This window comes from Sorghum bicolor, chromosome 1 (assembly GCF_000003195.3).
Source record: "Sorghum bicolor cultivar BTx623 chromosome 1, Sorghum_bicolor_NCBIv3, whole genome shotgun sequence".
NCBI lineage: Eukaryota > Viridiplantae > Streptophyta > Magnoliopsida > Poales > Poaceae > Sorghum > Sorghum bicolor.
In genome coordinates, this window is record NC_012870.2 from 63,985,470 (window position 1) to 64,004,690 (window position 19,221).

Below are 19,221 nucleotides of genomic sequence, written 5' to 3' on the forward strand. Positions count from 1 at the left end.
AAACACGGAACCTTTTCTAGTTCAATTCTCCTACCGAATTAGTAGTTGGATATATATACAATACATTTCATTGCATTTTGCTGCCTAGGTAATCAAGTTTTCAAGTCTTCTTGACTTGGGTTTGGTTAGTCTAGGATGTATTAGTACGCTTGTAATGACCTGGATATCTAACAGTTTTTTTCCCTGAAATAATGTACTCCTAGTATATCATTATTTGAAAGAGTAGTCTCTGTCGGTATGGTTTAAAAACAAATTCTCTGCATCTGTATCATGCAAGATCATAAAGTATGAAGCTTACTTGTCTAAGAGGCCTTCTTTTTTGCCTAGATATGGGGGCCAATGGATCCACTGGCACTAGCTCATAGACTGCAACAGGTCAATTGCCATCTCAGCTGCATAATTAAACAGAGCACTTAACATTATTCAAGCTTAGCACCTTGACTTTAGATGCATAACTTGCTGTCAGCCTGATGGTTTTTACTGCTAATGAGGATCATGTCGGGCTTGTGAAGCATAATCGCTGTCTTCTGATTTTGAGATCTCAGGCGCGACAAGCTGCTGACTTTTTCCCAGGATTGTGATCTGTTACTTTACTCGAGAAATGTAAACAACCAGTTTCCAGAGTGCTAAGTGCTAACTGCTGATGAGCTAAGGGCACTCCAGCAGGTAAACTGAAATGGTGCCTCGATGGAATGAACAAAATCGTTACACTGAATCTGTTCGCTTAGCAGAACATACGGGGAAAGAAACCAGCAATTAGTAACCATAGCTCTACGTTTAGTATATTCTTCATAAGTAGGATTGGAGTATTATTCAACAACTCGGTTATACCTATGTACAAATTAATAGCGCACTTTCCATGGACAACTAATTAACATAACTCTAAGTGTACAGTTGCTGTGTATATTCATCGAACATGGCACAATTAATCTCACTACCTCTTCTAACTCTAGGATCACTGAAATGAACAAACATCCTTGTGATGCCTTTTTCACCGCTGCGACGTTGCCGCCGCGACGGCCGAAACGTCAGTCTTGACCTGAAAAACCTCCGGGTTCCAGTCGCCAGCCGCCACGTCGCCGTCGATGACGAAGCCAGCGAACGTGAGGCTGTGCGCGTAGTACTTGTCCACCTCGTCTCGCACCACCACCACCTCCACCTCCCCGTCGCCGGTACCGGTGGTAGGCAGCGGCACCACCCTCCGATAGCCGCCGTCCGGCTCACTCGTCATCCGTCGAGACGATCCCGACAACGCCCGGAACAACCCCGACCATCGCCGGCTCGGCAGTGGGCGAGCCGCCGACATTGTGCGCAGCGCTGCCGACGACGCCAACGGCCCGCCGCAGGTCGGTAGCGCCGTCGACGACGCGGTCACCGCGCTCAGTGCCCTGCGGAGGCGCTTGGCCTCGTCGATCTCCCGTCTGAGCCGCTCCGGCAGCCGCAGCGTGAAGCGGTCCACCCGCTCCTCGGCCGTCTCCTCCGCCTGCTGCTCCTCGTCCGACGACGTGGTGCCGTGTCCTGCTCCTGCTCCTGCTCCTGCAGCTGGAGGAGTTGACCCGTCGACCACGTTGACAATGACAACCGTGTCGGCGGTGGGCGCGCCCGCGTCCGCCTGGGCAGCGAGGTCAGCGGCCAGGACGTGGCCGGCGTCGGCGACGGCCGGGTCGGAGAGGTCGGCGCGGCAGACGGGGCAGGTGACGTGCGCGGCCAGCCACGCGTCGATGCACGCGGCGTGGAACACGTGGCAGCACCCGGGGAGGAGGCGGAGCTTCTCGCCGGCGTCGTCGAACGCGGAGAGGCAGACGGCGCACTCGAGCGCGCCGCGCCCGGCCTTCACCGCCCGCGCCGTCGCGTACGTGAGCACCGGCAGCGCCTCCATCGCGGCGGCGTCCAGCCCCGCCCCCGCGGCGCGCCTCCTCCCGCCGGCGGACGCGAACGCGGCGGCGGCCGCCGCCGCGACGGCGGCGTTGGCGGCGAGGGCGGCTCCGCCGCGGCGCGCCGTGTTCGTGTCGGCTCCGGAGCAGCGGCGGAGGAAGGACGAGAAGAAGCCGAGCACGAAGAGCGCGACGATCAGACCGACGAAGAGGAGCGAGGTGGTGAGGGTAAACCTACCCCCTCCTCCTCCTCCTCCGCCTCCGCCGCCGCCAGCGTCCATGAGTGGTGGCGACGGTGGTGAGAATGCACTGGAGACGGCGGCGCCGGGCGGCGGCTGGAGGAGCTGCGACGAGACGGGGCGGACAATGGCGAGCACGATCAGTACCACCAGCGGCCGGAGGAATGTGCGGTGTGGTGGAGAGAACGAAATGCGTGGTGCGTGCCTGGTCGGCGGTGGCTGGTGCGCGCGCGTGACGACGGTGATGTGATGATGAGGGGGAGAAAAATATGAAGAGGCGGAGGAGGAGGAGGAGGTGGTGGTGGAGACGTGGGACGGTGGGAGCGAGGAGTGACGTGGGAACGGTCGAGTAGGTAGCAGCCAGAGCTCTCAGCTCTCTCTCTCTCTCTCATTTGTTTGAGGCCAGCCATAGAATATATTTATATATACCCAAGGGAAAGGGAAGGAGTATCTAATTCATGGCGTATGTTTGGTATGGGTGCTGCGTTTGACATTGTTAACGCAGGAGAACCCCAGAGAGTTCAATGCTGGCATGAGTGGTTAGGCCAAAGTCAAACTCCTCCAATTCCGTGGGCAGCCGCGTGATAGATGCATGGCATGGGAAACCCTTTTCCGTTTTGTGGACACTAGACCTCCTTCTCACGTTGTCCTGACATCATTTTGGTTGCAGAGTTTTTGCTCTTTTCTTTTTTGATTGATTGACATAAACGAGGGTGCATGCATGTGCATATAATATATATGCAGCAAATAAGCTGTATATAATATGCTTAGTCTCTGGTTAATTATAAATATTTCATGCTTAGTCTTTGTGTGGTCTTACTTCAAGCTTTAAATTTAACCACCATTTTCTTTAGATGTGAGAGTACTTGTAGATAATTAATCAGATCTAGCATGTAGTATTAGATTGTGAAAGTACTCCCTCCATTCCAAACTATAAGTCACTCCAAGAATCTTGGAGAGTCAAACCATCTCAAGTTTGACCAAATTTATATGGTAAGATAATAATATTTATGGTGTCAACTTAGTATCATTATATTCTTCATTAATTATATTTTCATAGTGTATCTATTTGATATTATAAATCTTTGTAATTATTTCTATAATTTTGGTCAAAGTTGAGATGCTTTGACTCTCCAACATTTTTAGAATGACTTATAATTTAGGATGTAGGGAGTACACTTTCCGGATAAAACCACGCATATGGCTTTCATGTGTCCGAACAAACTAAATATTTTGAAACTAAAACGGATGGGTTAAAGCTTTAGGCAAGTCTCAATGCATGTTTCATGAAAGTGTTATGCACATTAAATAGGGTGCCACACAAGCATAATTGCTGACTTGGCAGAGTCATTAAATGAAGGAGTTTCATCAGATGAGAGAGGAGTTTCATCCCCATGAAACTTCTATAGCTCGGTTACCTAGTTTATAGTCTTGATAACTGTGCCATGAAAATATGCATTGAGATATAGATGTATTGCCGGATTTTGTTCAAAGGGCAAAGTATTTCTTGGCTAGTGTGGGAGCATGTGATGAAAATATCATCGTCATTATCCTCATCATCGTGGTAACTGAGAAGGAAGGCGTTTTCAACATGAGCTTGGATCACTATTTCTTGGCATTGAATCTAATTTATTTTATCTGATTTAACAATTCCATCTCGAAAAAAAAAACTGATTTAACAATTCATTAGACCCTGCTATTTTTACTAGCCAATCACCACAAGATACAACGCTTACCAATCCCATATTTGAGATGTGATCTATACTATGTGTCCAAGAGGCTTACTACCATATATACGGTAACTGACCCAAATCGTGCCATGATCCAGCCCCATGACAGCCCTCGATTTAAATTTATCATTTAGATCAAGCTTTAGATCATAGCTCAATAATTTGATGTTGATTATAAGTGGACAAGCAATTCTTATATCACGCGAATAGTGAGAAATCCATTGTCAATTTGTCTTCTACACAGTATCTAAGCAAGTGTTAATTTTTTGTTTAAAAAAAGTGAAAACAATCAATACTTCAAGGTAATGATATGAAGAACAAGGATAGAGGACCAACTGCTAGTGCTCATAGGTTCTAGTCATATTGTACATATAGAAATGCTTATATAACAATTATGCAACACTGTTATATTATGCTTAGGTGCCTACAATGCTTTCAGCCAACACTGTTATTAGAGCAAGTATTATGGTGAGCTGTAAGCTGGCTAAATGCTGATGTGGAGGAGAGAAGGGAGGAGAGAGAGGAGAAGCAGGCTGTAAGCTTACAGCCAGCTTAGACACAATAACCAAAAAACTTTATGAGAGAGATAAGTGGGTCATGTATTAACAGTGAATAGCTAACTATTGTATGGATGGGCTGGGAGAAGGCTGTAAATAACCTTACAGCCAGCAAGTAGGCTGTATTATTAAACTTGCTCTTATGGCACCTTGAAACAGACTATCTTGAGACTCGTTGTTCGTTTGGCTAATAAATTATGACTGAAAATATTATTCGCTGATTTGTAAAAATATTGTTGAATAACTAGTAGATTCGACGGTTATTCGAGCGAATAGACGTGTTTCAAGAGTGATATAGAGATTCGGCAGATTCAGGAGTGATATAGGTTTCTCATGTGCAATACGAAACACGCGCATTAATTAAACTGCAACACAAAACATGTCCTACCGTTTGCAAGTCCTGTGCTACAGAACAGCGTGCGGTATAGAGATGGACACAGCCACACAGAGGGGGGGGGGGTTCGTGTCGTTTACACTAGTTCCGTTGTTGGCTATTGCGCGTGCACGTCCGATCCGTCCGGTCATCATGACTCAGTTGTGTGGAGGCTGCTGGCATGCCACGCGACCCGACTTATTTCAGACTGTCGCGTGCAGCTCTTGCTGTTTTTTTTAGGGTTTTAGCTCGATGAATTGGAGCCAGAGCTGTTTTAGTAAATTATTTAGTAAAATACTCCCTCCATCTCAAATTAAATCAAATTATAAAACATTCTAAGAATTTTAGAGAGTCAAAAGTTTTTCAAGTTTGACCAAACTTATATAGCAAAATAATAACATTTTTGGTACCAACTAAATATCATTAAATTCTTTGTTAGTTATATTTTCATAGCGTACCTATTTTATGACATAGATCTTTATATTTGTCTCTATATTTTTTGTCAAACTTGAAAATGCTTTGACTTTGTAAGATTCTTGGAATGACTTATAATTTAGAATGGAGGGAGTAGTTTTTTTAAATATAGTATTACACAACGTCACATAGTATGAGGTGAAGCCGGAAGAAATCACTTTTTTTTTGACTCTTTCGCACTCATAAGCTCTGTGAGAGCATGTTTTTAGGGACTTTATTATCGGTGAAGCCATTTTATTTATCCCTTTGGTAGAAAACGGCTCTAAATAACTTTTGAAGTCGCTAGGGAAGCTCTATCAAACCGGTCTTAGGCCTTGTTTAGATGCGAAAAGATTTTAGATTTCGCTACCGTAGCATTTTCGTTTATTTGTGGTAAATATTGTCCAATTATGGACTAACTAGGATCAAAAGATTCATCTCGTGATTTATAAATAAATTGTGCAATTAGTTTTTATTTTTATATATATTTAATGTTTCATGCATGTGTCGAAAGATTCGATGTGACTGGGAATCTTGAATACTTTTGTTTTCGGGGGCCAATCGATCGGGCCACGGGCGATGAGTATACCAATAATCCACGCAACTTCTTTTCCCAGAAGCATGAGAATTAATTGCATATACAAAAGTGTTATTAATTGGCTGCGCCGTCCGGCGTGATTGACGAGCCGGGCGTGTACGAAGTAGATCTGGACGCGTGTGCGGTAGCAAGAGCAGCGCGCGACGACGTACGACGACGGATCGGCTGCAGGCAGCGTACAGTACGTCGAACGCACGTACGGCATCGAGCCCACCAGCCAGTACGGTGGCCGTGCTCCATGCATGAGCTAGCTAGCGCCACACGTACGCGGTGGTGGCCTGGCCGGCCGGTGGCTGTAGACCGTCGTGGGCGGTACCGGGAGTGGGCGCGTGGCGCTGCCGCTCTCGGTGAGACCATGCATGCATGACCATCCGACAATATGGACGAGGACACGCCGGTCTGACCATCGCTTTTAGATCCTACCCTGGTTAACAACCTATTAAGGAAAAAATGGGAGACCACACCCCTCTGGTGACCTAGGTGTTGACAAAATGCGCATTGCACTCCCTAGCTACACAGTACTCAACGAGCCCATTCAAGTGCTGCGGTGAGGGACTCAACGAACATGGACAGTAGGCTCAACAGTAGGTGGGAACAGTAAATGCTTTCTCTCTCTCGTAATGGTGGTTTCACTCCCTTTATGTAGGGCTCGCGAACCAACCTAAGACTATTACAAAAATGTCCCGTGACGGTGGGGGAATATTCCGATATATTCCTATGTGACTGCCTACTGACCAAAAGTCATTTATGTAATTTCATACTACGAGCTCCTCACGTGCTCCTCGCCATGGGCTTCAGCTTGTCGAACGCTTGAATCCTTCCTTCGTCCGCTGAACCTTCGTCGCTTTTTTCGCTGGAGGTTCTTTGTTCCAGGTGCACCGAAGGCTTGCCAGCTCCGCTGCGTCCTCCGTCCTTCCTTCGGCCATCCTTCATCGTGGGGAGATCCGAAGGTTTCGTCCTTCTCCGCTCGCGACCTCCGTCGTCGTCTTAGTCCCTGCATTTACTCAGTATTACAAGAGATGCATCAGCATTAGTTTTGCCCAGATCCTCCGTACTGTTTTATTCGAAGGTTCCCAAAGCGAAGGTTATGTCCGGAGGAAATCCTCCGGAGCAGCCAACCGGGGGAAGGTGGCGTCCATCCCCCAACACTAGGCCTTATCGTGGAGGTTGGTGGAGGCATAGACACCTGGCCCTCATGGAACATCACCTAGGAAACCCTCTTCTTCTCTGCGGTCAAGCGTGATGGAGGGGGCCAGTCGACCACATGCACCCACCACTCATCGGAGCAAAGCAGCATCGTCACTAGATGCCTCACAGCGAATCCACAGCCACCTATCACCATGCACCACCTCCCATCGCCTACATCTCCCTTTCTGTCATCACCGTCGCTTGAAGCCAGATACAATGAGGCAGACACAACCATAGTCACAAAGATTTCAGGTCGACGGGGTCAAGGTAGGTGTCACGGGACGTGGTATGCTACTCGTGAGATATTTTTACACTTTGGATCGAAAATAAACCCATGAACCCGGGTCGAGGGTCGAAGGTAGTGAACCTGTTTTATGTGACTATGGACACACCACTACGTGGCTATGATGATTGCCATGTGCCGAATCTGGAGCTATCCCATCTAACCTCTACCCGTGATCCAATCTATGGCTTACTAGCTTTTTTGGTATATAAGCCTAGTGCTCCAATGGGTCCGGTTTGTCAGTGGTTTCTTCATATTTCCCTCCCATAGACTTGAACAAATTGAGCTTAGCCAGCTCAGGCCGATCCCGACAGGTGGCTCTCCCATAAATATTAGTGGACAGGGCCTGGACATAGATCATGCTAAAAAATATTGGCCCAAGCACGGCCCGGAAGACTATTTTTAGCTATTTTACACTATCAAATGCGCAGGCGACCCGACTTGCCCAATAGGACAGTCATGGGTGGGACTTTGTCATCCTAAAATAACTAGATTTTGTTGCATAGCCCAAACCCAGCCCACATGTAAAATGCTTAGGTCTACTCCTCCGTTTGCAAAGAAGCCAACTATGATGAATCTCAAGCATTTCAACATTAGTGTGATACAAATATTTTCAAAGTTTAGCTCTACTAGCAGCTTTATTAATAGAGTTGAACCTATTGTGATCAAATAGTTGGTTGAACATTTTTATTCTTTTATTTATTTATTTTCCCTTCATCCTATTCATCCATCCACCATCCATTTCTGTGACTCGGTGACTCCAACTCTGCTCCGTCCTACTACCTTGGTTTGGTCTTGGGCCATGCCCCTCGCAACTCTGCCCCCACGCATGACTCCACTCCTACACTATGCATGTCTTGGTGAGGCTATTTATTGGGCTCTACGTTGGTTTTCTACTGCCAAATGTGCAATTCATGGAAGGAGCAAATCAAATGATTCAGTAGGTGGAGTCGTGGAGCTTCTCCCAGAGTGGCTCAAGGAGCACTACCAAACAAGACCCTAGTCATTCTATCGTTGAAATTTTTGGTATCGCTTTTTGTTGGAATAATTAACTACTTGCTACCCTAACAATATGAACAATAGTCCAATCAACACTTAGTCTAGTGTTAATGACTTAAAGTGCTCGACATGTTAGTGAGAAAGTGAACTGGGTGCTAGTTAAGGGTGTCTAATAATAACTAAATGTCCCATTCTTGTTCAACTAGACTAGGGCCTTATTTGAATACTACATACTATGAAATTAGATTATAAAAGCTAGATTAGAAGGCTCTTTGGATCAATAAACTCAACATAGTACCCTCATTATTTGCCAATTAGCTAGTGCTCTGTGCATAGTGAAATGTGAATGAAAGCTAGTTTTTTCAACTTCTCATATTGTGGACTCTTGACCGCTCTAGATTGTTAAAGTTGGGCATAAAGCGTGCATGTTTGGATCTCTACCTTGGGCCCACTTTGGTCTATAGGTTTCTCAAAATCTCCTATAGAGGTTAGTTCACCAAATAACATAGTATGGACTTTGTTTGAAAATGAAATGTCATGATCATGCTATGGTCATCGCTTTACTTTAGAGATATTGATGGTCAGAATTAGGGTTTAGTGACTGTCAACAATAGTATAACCCCAATTAAGCATGTCCATCATCAACCACTTGATACAAGAAACATATAACCCAAGCCCACCCCGTGGGAATACTTGAAACATCAAAAGTTTTCTCTAGGATCATATCCATAAGTATTTCATAAGCACTTCAAATCAAATGCATTTGAAATATATTACTATGTAATGTGAACATATAATTTACTTCAAGGGTATAATGAAAGAGTTATATGCATGTAACAGAAGTATGAATAATTTTATGATAGGGTTAACATAGTTTTTACACCAGTTCTAGAAACCAATTAGAAGTACAAAATAGCTCTTAACATAAAACTACTACTCCATGGGACTTGGAAAATAAAAAAAAACTACTACAACTACATAAGAATGATAGTCACGGCACGCTGCACCCACCACCAGCCTCTTGAACACCAGACTATGTTAGTCAAGTGAATGCAAGTGCCAGCCACTTCGGACATGCATTTGGCTCACTATCAAGGAGTGGCTCCTCCACTTGGGTCTTCATCTGCAACATGTAAGCACAAAACCCTGAGTACTCACTCAATATACTCAGCAAAACTTACTCAACCAAATGGGTATATACATAGCGCAAGTGTCAAGGGGATGTTGGGGGTTTCCAGAAAACTTGCTATTTTTGGATCCTTAACTTGCAAGTTTAAGTAGTAATTTTTTGTTTTTTACCTAATAGACTAAATGTGCAACCAATGCTAATCCAACCATGTTGATAGATAAGCATCCAACAATAATGTAAGTACCACTTAATTATCATCTATATTCAAATAAAATGTTTCACTTGTTTACACTATGATGTTGGAAATTAGACAAGGTTCTTGTTATTTGTGGGAGATGGCAATTCGAATTGATTTATTGTCTACTTGGGTAAACTAAAATCACATGACATGTGCACCTGAGTGGATCACATGCAATAACTTTTCCCTTGTACTCACAAGAATAAGGCCTATAAACTCACCCAACCACCCTGAAGAATCCATTTCCATGGATCATGTCCCAGACAAGTCTCTCAACCACGAGTTACAACTATGAATCTCTGCCTCCGACTACCACCAAAGGAGCTAGTGATACAATTTAGTAAACCGCATAGCAGACACCTTAGGGTGAGGAAGGTACATTGGTTTCCTAGTCTAATATTAGGTCATTATGCAATTAGTACATTCAATCTTGTCCAAGACACTCCAAAGATTGGAACAATCCTTAATCAATTCAAATGGGACTATTGCAATCAGAACCCATGCAACTCCATTTGCCTATAGTGACCATAACATTTCTTACCCAGTCTCAAGTTTACCATTCATCATCATGTACTACTATCTAGGAAATGATCATAATAGTAAGGGAGAATTGGCTGTGGGACATGCAGAATGGTGGCCATTTGCCAGCGGACACTAGGAAAAATTAGATTACTCAAAGACACTCCGTTTCTTAATAATGAGAGTAATGAAATCCTATCTCTCGCTAGTGATGAAAGCACTGCTTGGCTTCTACCAAGTTTTACTAGCATGGCAACAACTCGACTCTATATTCTAGTAAGACAATTCACTTTGGATCTTTTTGTGCAACTCTACACAACCAAATGTGTGTCATACATACAACTTGATAATTATAATTGTAGGGCAAAAAGTAATGGCATGCATTGGGGCTTCCCTTGGTTCAAGTCAAGGTTAATAGTTAACTCGAGGGTGGCAATTGGTATGGTATCACCATATATATCCTCCTCGACCACCTCCTCCATGAACTACTATTCTTCTAGTGGGAACTAGTTAGCCACAAGGGTTCCTAAATGCATGAAGATGCAATGCAATGAATATGAATAGATGCACTAATGCAATGGTCAATGAAGTTGGATTTTAGGAATACAAGAAGCCTAGTTAAATTTATTAGGTTTGGTTATCCCTGACTCTGCTAAGTTGTTGCCTTATGCCAACAAGTTTATACTCATGAAACATAGTTGTTATATACTTATGGTCTCCTACTTATATGATTTTACTTGGCTTATGCGATTTCACTAGGCTCATGTACAACTTACTCGAGGTTCTAGGAATCTAGTCGGTAGTACCTAAGAATGTCATAAGTATTATTTATACTTATGTTCACTCAAAGGCTTTAGAGCTCTATCAGAGAGTTTGTTAACTCAACTATAGGTGCAGCGTCAGCATCCAACATGTACCTATGTCTCCTTTTGATGATTTGCTACAAGGCAAAGATCACATCAGCAATTTCGACCACGTCTAGCTCAAGGCCAATGACAGGCCATGACCTAAGAGGAAGCCCAAGCCAAGTACCAAGGTGTTTGGGCCCATGTGGCAAGGTAGTATAAGTACTAGATCTAAGAGCTAAGAGGAACTATGAAAATTGTATCAAACCTATTACTATTAATGCAATCCTATCCTACTTCCTAAGCTCCTCTGCTTCCCCTTTGTCCAATTCCCTTTCCCTACTATTACCCTATTAACATGCAGTCTACTACTTATATTAGTTATCAGCTAGGTTCTCATTTTAGGATTCAACTTTTCCTTGTGGGTAAAACATTGGGAGGATTCAAAGGAAGGGCAAATTCTATATGAGCAATGGGCCATACAAGTCAAGGATGTTTACCTTGGTCTTTTGTTTGGGCCAAGCAAAGTAAAAGAACTCCAAACTTGATGGTCCCATGGGACTTCGGTGGTTGAAGATGGCAAATGTAGCTCTGACTGTGATCATTTATTACCACCCACAAGTGATGGTGGTCTATTAAAGAGTCATAGGTAGTAGTGGTGCTGAAGGCAAGGTGGAGTTGTACCTATGAGGCTTGAGCTGAGGAGGGGTTACAACTATGATAGTGGAAAAGCTTCTATGAGCGCGAACGAGGGTGAGTGAAAGGAAGAAGAAAATGCATGCTAGGGAACAAAGTGTGTGGGCGACTGAAGAGATGGTATTTGTAGGCGTGCTAGCTAGGGCATATAATGTAAGCCAAGCAAGAGTCACAAACATATCCTCAATCTGTGCATATCAGTGCAATGTGGTAGTGTCACACACTAGCTGAACGGAGTTTTTTTGCCCTCAAGGGCATATGCTCCCACTCTCTCCACCACTAGATTCGCATTGAGAAGTGTGCAAACACACATCTCAAAGCAGATTCGCATTGAGATGTGTGTTTGCAGACTTCTCAATGCGAATCCAGTGGTAGAGAGAGTGGGAGCACATGCCCTTGAGAGCAAAAATAACTTTCCCCACACTAGCTAGTAAACATATGCATCCATTTGTCAGATTTGAGCCGACATTAGGGATTGTGTGGACTGTGATGGTTAGATAGAATAATAGTTGTTGTAATAGTGGATAATATGGCTGGTGCGTACCTGTTCATGTAGAGTGGTGGTGGTATAGTGCTTTGCATAGTGATAGAATATTGTCTCATACTTTGTTCTCTTTATACCAGGAACATACATCCATAAGTTTGGTATTTAAAACTCTACCAACTAGGGACTTCCAACAATAGTAAGGTTGGCAATAGTCGGGCACACTACTCAGCCTAGTCGACTAAATGTATATAGGCACTCGGCTTGACTAACTGACTGAAAGCTCAGACTTACTTGAATCAGGGTAAGGCTCATTCTCTACACTCATGAGTCACTCTACTAGATGGGGCTAGTGCCTACGTGATGAAGACAAAATTATCACTTGACCATAGCCATAGCATCTCAACATGATGCCAGTTGATTTGACAATGACCTTATATTTTCATGGAAGATGATTTGGTTGATGGGCATGGCATGTTGAAAAGTGTTTGAGTTGATGTGTGAAATGATATGCATTTTAGCGTGGGGCTTTAGCGAGGTCATGATTGGTTGAGTTGAAAAGTATTTTAGCATGGGGCTTTAGCGTGGGCAAGGCATGTTGAAAAGTGTTTGAGTTGATGTTGATTTATACTATCTTTTCCTTTATCCTTAATGCAAAAAAGCCTAATTATGCACAATATTGACAATGCTCATGAAATAAATATGCTTAATACTTGGGCTGTTACAACTTGCTTGGAGTTCAATTCAACTATCTGATTACAATATCTGGAGGAATCAGACTAATGAAAACATCATTATATATTCCTAAGGCGATATTGGAACCACTGGTTAGGTATATATGATGGCTAAGGATGTGTCCCTCCTAAACCCAACCATATAGCTTGATGCTACCCATTTATTTGTTGTGTTACCATCCCTATTAGTAGTAATGTTTGAAGTTCTTCCATAATAAACTTTAATGATACATATCTCAGGAACAAAGAAGTTACTAATCATAAGATATCTTGGATAAGGTTTTATAAGTCATAATTGAATATGGGCAATTGTTTTTATTTGGACTTTTGATCTTACAAGCAAGCACATCCATTAGTTGCACGTTGCGTATTTGTATTGAAAATAGTATTACATACTATGACTCTAATATGGTCAACTTTTACTTCAAACAAGGAGGATAATGTGATAGATTACAAAGGAGAAATTAATTCAAAAAACATACCTTTATCTCTTTAAGATAAATTCATATTTTTGGACTGAATATATGAGTTAACTGCTATCTTTAGACCATCCTACATTATAATTTAGGAAAGTGTCAGCATATAAAGGGTTGTAATAACAAAAAAATAATTATGTAGAGACACCAAAAGGATTTAAGTTTAACCATGAGTGTCACAGTAGGTTTGTAGCCAAGTTCTTCAACAGCTCTGTTACAACTAAATGTTCTGTTAAGTGTCATATACTTAATCCTTGCTGGTGTTACCCTTTGAGTTTGGCATATTCCATAACGATGTAGAATCATGTATGCCCACTCAACCAAATAGCTTACTAGCTTCATGAGAGACAAAGGTATCCTTATCGTGAACAGTCTACAATAAACTTAAAACATGTTAGCAAAATCGTGTATCATGTGCTTTGAATTATGAAAAGTATTTAATAAATAAAACAAATAAACTATTTATCATATGCATAAATTAAAGTACAATTTTTTTTGAAAGAGCACCTTTTATGTCCAAGTTCTTCTTGAACCATATGTAGAAAGTCCCACAAATTGATTGGCTCCATATTAGTTATAAAGTAGGCCTAAAACATTCAAATATATATGTGATATTTTTTTATAGAAGAAACTCGAGTTCCCACTCAAATTAAAAACATACTTTTCCACCACTGGTTTTTGCACCCTCTATAGTAGAAAGAGTCGTATCAGCACATATGTGACCATATACCACATTTTCAACGTACACAAAATCATCACAATTCTTCCCATCGCCAATAATAAACTGCAGCAACTTAAAGCTGATTAGAACTGGATATTCTAACAGAGCATAAACTTTTTAATTAGTAGTCTCATTAGCTCCAATTGAGTTACAAAGGGTTAATAGTGTCTGCTGTTGATTTTTTGGGTTGATTTGGTATGGTATTTGGTCTGCCAAGCCCTATATGTAGTCCGCAGTCCAGGCTGAATCAAGCTAGATGTGATAATAAAGTTTGTCCCATGACTAAGGCTTGCACAACATCCACCACCTCTCTCTATTTGGGCAAAGGAGAAAAGACGCAACACATGGAGAAGAAGAAAGAGAATTTAAGGCTTGCTTTCTTATCATGCATGCTGGTTCCTAGGAAAAAATGAGCTACCTCTGTCCTCTATCTTTGTTTTACCATTAATTTTATCTAACTCATGGTTGCGGTATGTAGAGGCATCACTATGTAGTGTCAATGATAAATATAGGTATTATTTATTTTATTCAAAATAGTTTTATAATTTACTTTTCCTTGTTAGTTTTATAACATAAACCATAGCATAGAATATAATCCCTTACATTTGTCCTTCCATAACTATCTAAAGTTGGCATCACCATGTCACCTGGGCCAAATATGCTACCAGGACGTAAGCAACAAGTTAGAAGGTCATTAATGTCATTGGCCTTGATGACTAACTTCTCTGCTTCTGCCTTTGTTTGTGTATATGCATCAGGAAACTGCCAATAAAAAAGTGTTTGGTCAAAAATGTATACACGCATTCTAAGCAAAATAGTATAGGCAACATTCCAAAATTAAATCTCTTCATCAAATAAATAGTAACTTTGTCATCTCGTGAAGCATAGCTATATTGAAGAGAAAGATGCAGCGTAGGTAGTATAAAACATTGAGTGCCTGACTGATTATCAATATTTCTAATGCTTTTTCAGAATATGTATATAACGCTTTTTGAGTAAATCTTTAGGTGTAACCTTATCTGGGTATGGCAATGACTCATTTACATCAAAAAGTCCATGAACACCGTCAAACACAACACCACTAGAACTGGTGTGTATAAGCCTTTTCACCTTGCAGATCTTACAAGCATCAATCACACTCTTTGTTCCTATGTATGTGGTATACATAAAAGCTAATTAGTAAATTTAACTTCCTATATATGCTACTTTATAAAAGTGAACAAAAATATCCTTATGGATTCAATTGATTTTCTCTACTAAAAAGTTTATATATATATATATACATATATATATATATGTTAGTTATATGCAGTTGCCTAGTATAGCAGTAGCATAACATTTTCTTAGGCTTAAATTTAAGCTGAATACACATACAAAAGGAATGCTACCAATTTATGTTTTGATATAACATATTCCTTTTAAGCAACTCTCATGATAAACAAACTAATATGTGGCTCTCAAAGAATGCTAGCGCAGATATTCTCAACACATTTATATGTGAATAAAAAACAACTTTATCGAGTACCATGTTATAGAGAAAAACAACATAGGTAGAACCAATCAGGCATGGAATATATATAGCTAAATTCATGGAATAGTGAAAAACAATATAGGTAGAACAAATCTTTTTATTTACTAACCCTCGACATTGACCTTGTAGTGAAGTGGCAAGTTGTTCTTGATAGGATCCGCGGTAGCTGTGTGGAAAACAACATCTACCCCTTCAAAAGCTGCATACAAAAGAAAAAAATGAGCTTATATAACTAAGAAAACAACAAACTACCATATGTTGCATATTAAGGGAATGCATCACAACTGCAGTCTGTGGGCAGATGTGTTGTTAAACTATTATTTAGTTGAGTGGTGGTTTAGTCCAAAGAGTGCTCCAGATAATGGTTACCTATTAATGGCCAAAAGTTATCACCCTTTTTTCTATACATGGATGTTAATCACATAAATGCAAACAATGTTTAGGTCCGTATGTGTAGTGTAAAGACTTCGTTTCAATCATTCATTTCCTTTTAGGGCATGTTATAGCCAATGTAGAGTGCATTGTGTATTTGTGCGTCTAAATGGCACAATCCCTCTATATGTAAATTTATTTTAAATAAATGGTAATCTCATTTTTTATATCGGTGAGTCATGCCAAGTATAGTTGTGTTATGCGCAAAAAGTTAGGTTGTCAAATGATGATGATATGTTCATGTGTAATTTTGGTCACATGTCTATATGGTTGCAGTATAAATAAAGTATATGCTTATAATTGTGGATACTAATATTTATGAATACTCCATTACAAAATGTTACTTAGGCATGTATATTGCAAATAAAACTAGAAATTAACTAATGGTGTTACCTTTCGATTATTATATTACTACATACCACCATAATATGCCATCCTCGTTTATTGTGACACTATGAAACATAGATATAATCATGTACCCCATGATTCAAGTTTATTTTTGTTACAAAACTAAACAAAAAAGCATGTAAGGTTGAAGAGAACAACAAGCAGGCGCTAGTTTTTTTCCGTGTGTGGGTTTTGGCTACTCTTGCTGAACAAGCCTAAACTCCAAGCAACTGGAAATGCTACAATTTTGAGTCCACCGGTGTGAATAGGTGTGTGTATCATATCGAGAAGAGCAGAGTTCATGAGTTTAGAGGGTGTATGTGTGAAACGGCTAGCTTAGAGGCAATGGGTAGTGGATGAAGTATAGAGTAGGAAGGTGTGGCTATGCTGGTCTAGGCGGGGAACAAAGGAAGTATAATAATTTAGGCCCCTATGGCAAGTGATAAGTTTGGAGGTTAATGACAAATATGTTATTGTAACTAATTTTGTTTTGAAGGAACAAATCTGAAGTTAGATAATACAACACATGATGATTGTGATCCTCAACTTTGGTTGCAAGGCAATCAACGACTCAATCAAAAGGTAAGGACTTTTCTAGAGTTAAGTGTCACAAAGGAGATGAAGGATACTTAGGCAAATATGTTTTTCTAGTTTTTAGTCTTTGACTAGTTATAAAGGAGGGAATAAAGGAGATAGTAGTTTGACTAAGTGACCACGATAAAAAAGGGAGGACTTAAGCTTTCTACCCCTGAAGTTTTGAAGTGTGGTGATTTTGTCCTCGTCTTTTTTTTTTTACTTTGTGATCTTACCCCCGCGGTTTTTAAAAGGAGAGTTGACCCCTACTCCATGAAGTCTCTCTAATGGTGTTAACTTTTGGACAAAAGAACAGGCTTAGGTTCTGGACGAACGAATTGTCTATGTTTAACACTTTATTTTTTTTAAAAAAATAGTGTCTCCTCTTTTTAGTTAGTTTTTGTTAGGTCATGTCGCTGAACAAACTAATAAATAACATTTATATTCAGTATCAGGAGCAGAATATATATCTTTCGTTGGTTCAAAGAAACACACACACACAAGAGAGAGAGAGAGAGAGAGAGAGAGATGGATTTTAATTAGTTTATAATGAATCCAAGAGTATATCACCTGTAGTAAGCTGCTCGAAGTTGCAGACATCCACGGAGGCATAGACGGCTCGGCCGTCGCCGAGGGCATCCCGGAGGAGGTCCTCCGTCTCGCCGGGGCCGAGCACCAAGGAGGGTGCGAGGTCGGTAACCCGAACATGCCAACCGGAACGGAGCAACGCGGCCACCAGGTGCCTGGCCATGAATCCCCGGCCGCCGGTCACCGCGCACCACCTGGTCGCCTTCGCCTCTCGTCGGCCATCGTCAGAACGCGGCGATCCCATTTTTGCTATAGGACACAGTACAGTCACACGTTGTTAGAGCTGTGTGTATGTGTGTCCAAAAACATATACCTCTCTTGTAGGTGTTAGGTGTATCATATATACAGCCTGGACGAGGACGACCAAGGTTACATGAATCCGCTAAATCCAACGTCCACAAGAAAAACTTGGCAGGCACCAGGCAAGAAGGCCGGCCGGCCGGCCTATAAATTAAAGGTGCCTCCGTGCATTGTTATTTATATTGAAAGGGCAATCATTGTGATGCTTCTAGATCATCCAATCATATTATTATATTGAAACCTGCGAACCCAAATCCTTAATCCCTCCCTGATGAGGTAAGTAGCTGGGTCACCAATGACTCTGTTGATGTAAGCTTGCTGCGGTGTGACGTGGAGTTGGTTTGGTGTTCAGCTGTGGAGGCGGGAGAACCGGAGAAGCACATTACAATTCGAGTCAAACAAGACGCAGCGGGAGCGCTCAGCGCGCGCCGGGGAGCGGGGAGGCTGGTGACCGCGCCCACGGCGCGCTCTGGAGCATTGCATTGGCATCCCTTTGTATCTTGTTTTAGCAGTTTTTATTCTGTGTAACCAATGTATGTAAGCTATTGGTATAAATAGCTGGATCTTATATGTGTGTGTTAGCGCATTTAACTGATGTAATCGTGTCCTGTACTGCACATTAAAATCGGTGGAAAATAACACTGTTCGCCGATAGTTGCCGTTCGTGTTCACCTCTGTTCTTGCGTGTTCTTGCTTTTTCTAGGATAGCCACCGCGCGCGTGATATTGTGTGTGATTTGATCCTCGGTCCCAATAGACTCTGACCTTAATCCTCCAGTTATCGTTGCACCAGTGCCTGCATAGAGATTGACATTGACTTCATGATGAAACAAGCCTAAGGACAAAAAGGACAGAACCTTGGAATTGATCACAGATGGTTCAAAAACATTGCGGTAGCAAAGCCGGCAACGGATTCGCAGCTGGTGGAGGCTAGACGGCTAGCTAGGCCATGTACAAGTACAACGCAGAGATGCTTGAGCAGGCGCTTCAAAATAGAAGCTAATTTGGTTTTAGACAAACGTCCTAACCTGTACAATGGAACAAATTACTTCTGCTGCTAGGTGCTAACAACCCCCTCTCTCTCCCCGACCCGGCATCGCGCAGAAGCACTGCTGCCCCATGAGGGTTCGCAGCATGGACCACCAGCAAGAGAACAAGCAACCTTGCGAGGACCACTGCCAGGTGAAGCACAGCCAGACTCCCTTCCCTGCAAACAATGCTGGAGTGCCACCATGCCATGGGTCTCTAATGGCGAGAAGCAGAAGGCTTGTCAAG

General features: G+C 42.2%; 2 protein-coding genes across 2 annotated transcripts; both read right to left on the reverse strand.

Moving 5' to 3' along the window:
- Window positions 878-2,720, reverse strand: LOC8077110 (E3 ubiquitin-protein ligase Os03g0188200). The gene has a single exon (XM_002467711.2). The coding sequence runs from the start codon at window positions 2,153-2,155 to the stop codon at window positions 992-994; it is 1,164 nt and encodes a 387-aa protein (XP_002467756.2). The 5' UTR covers window positions 2,156-2,720; the 3' UTR covers window positions 878-991.
- Window positions 13,432-17,891, reverse strand: LOC8077112 (3beta-hydroxysteroid-dehydrogenase/decarboxylase). Its single transcript, XM_021452704.1, has 8 exons — window positions 17,630-17,891; window positions 15,777-15,866; window positions 15,151-15,284; window positions 14,740-14,898; window positions 14,077-14,199; window positions 13,923-14,002; window positions 13,584-13,788; window positions 13,432-13,491 (listed from the first exon to the last, which is right to left on the reverse strand). Exons 1-8 carry the CDS (start codon window positions 17,889-17,891, stop codon window positions 13,432-13,434), a joined length of 1,113 nt encoding a protein of 370 aa, XP_021308379.1.

Excerpts from the sequence above, each read along its gene's own strand:
- LOC8077110 (XM_002467711.2), bottom strand. The coding sequence starts at position 2,155 with ATGGACGCTGGCGGCGGCGGAGGCGGAGGAGGAGGAGGAGGGGGTAGG.
- LOC8077112 (XM_021452704.1), bottom strand. The coding sequence starts at position 17,891 with ATGGGATCGCCGCGTTCTGACGATGGCCGACGAGAGGCGAAGGCGACC. Across the intron at positions 14,200-14,739 it reads ATAGTTATGGAAGGACAAAT|TTTATTATTGGCGATGGGAA; the intron begins GTAAGGGATTAT and ends AAGTTGCTGCAG. Across the intron at positions 13,492-13,583 it reads AACCTACTGTGACACTCATG|GATGGTCTAAAGATAGCAGT; the intron begins GTTAAACTTAAA and ends ATTATAATGTAG.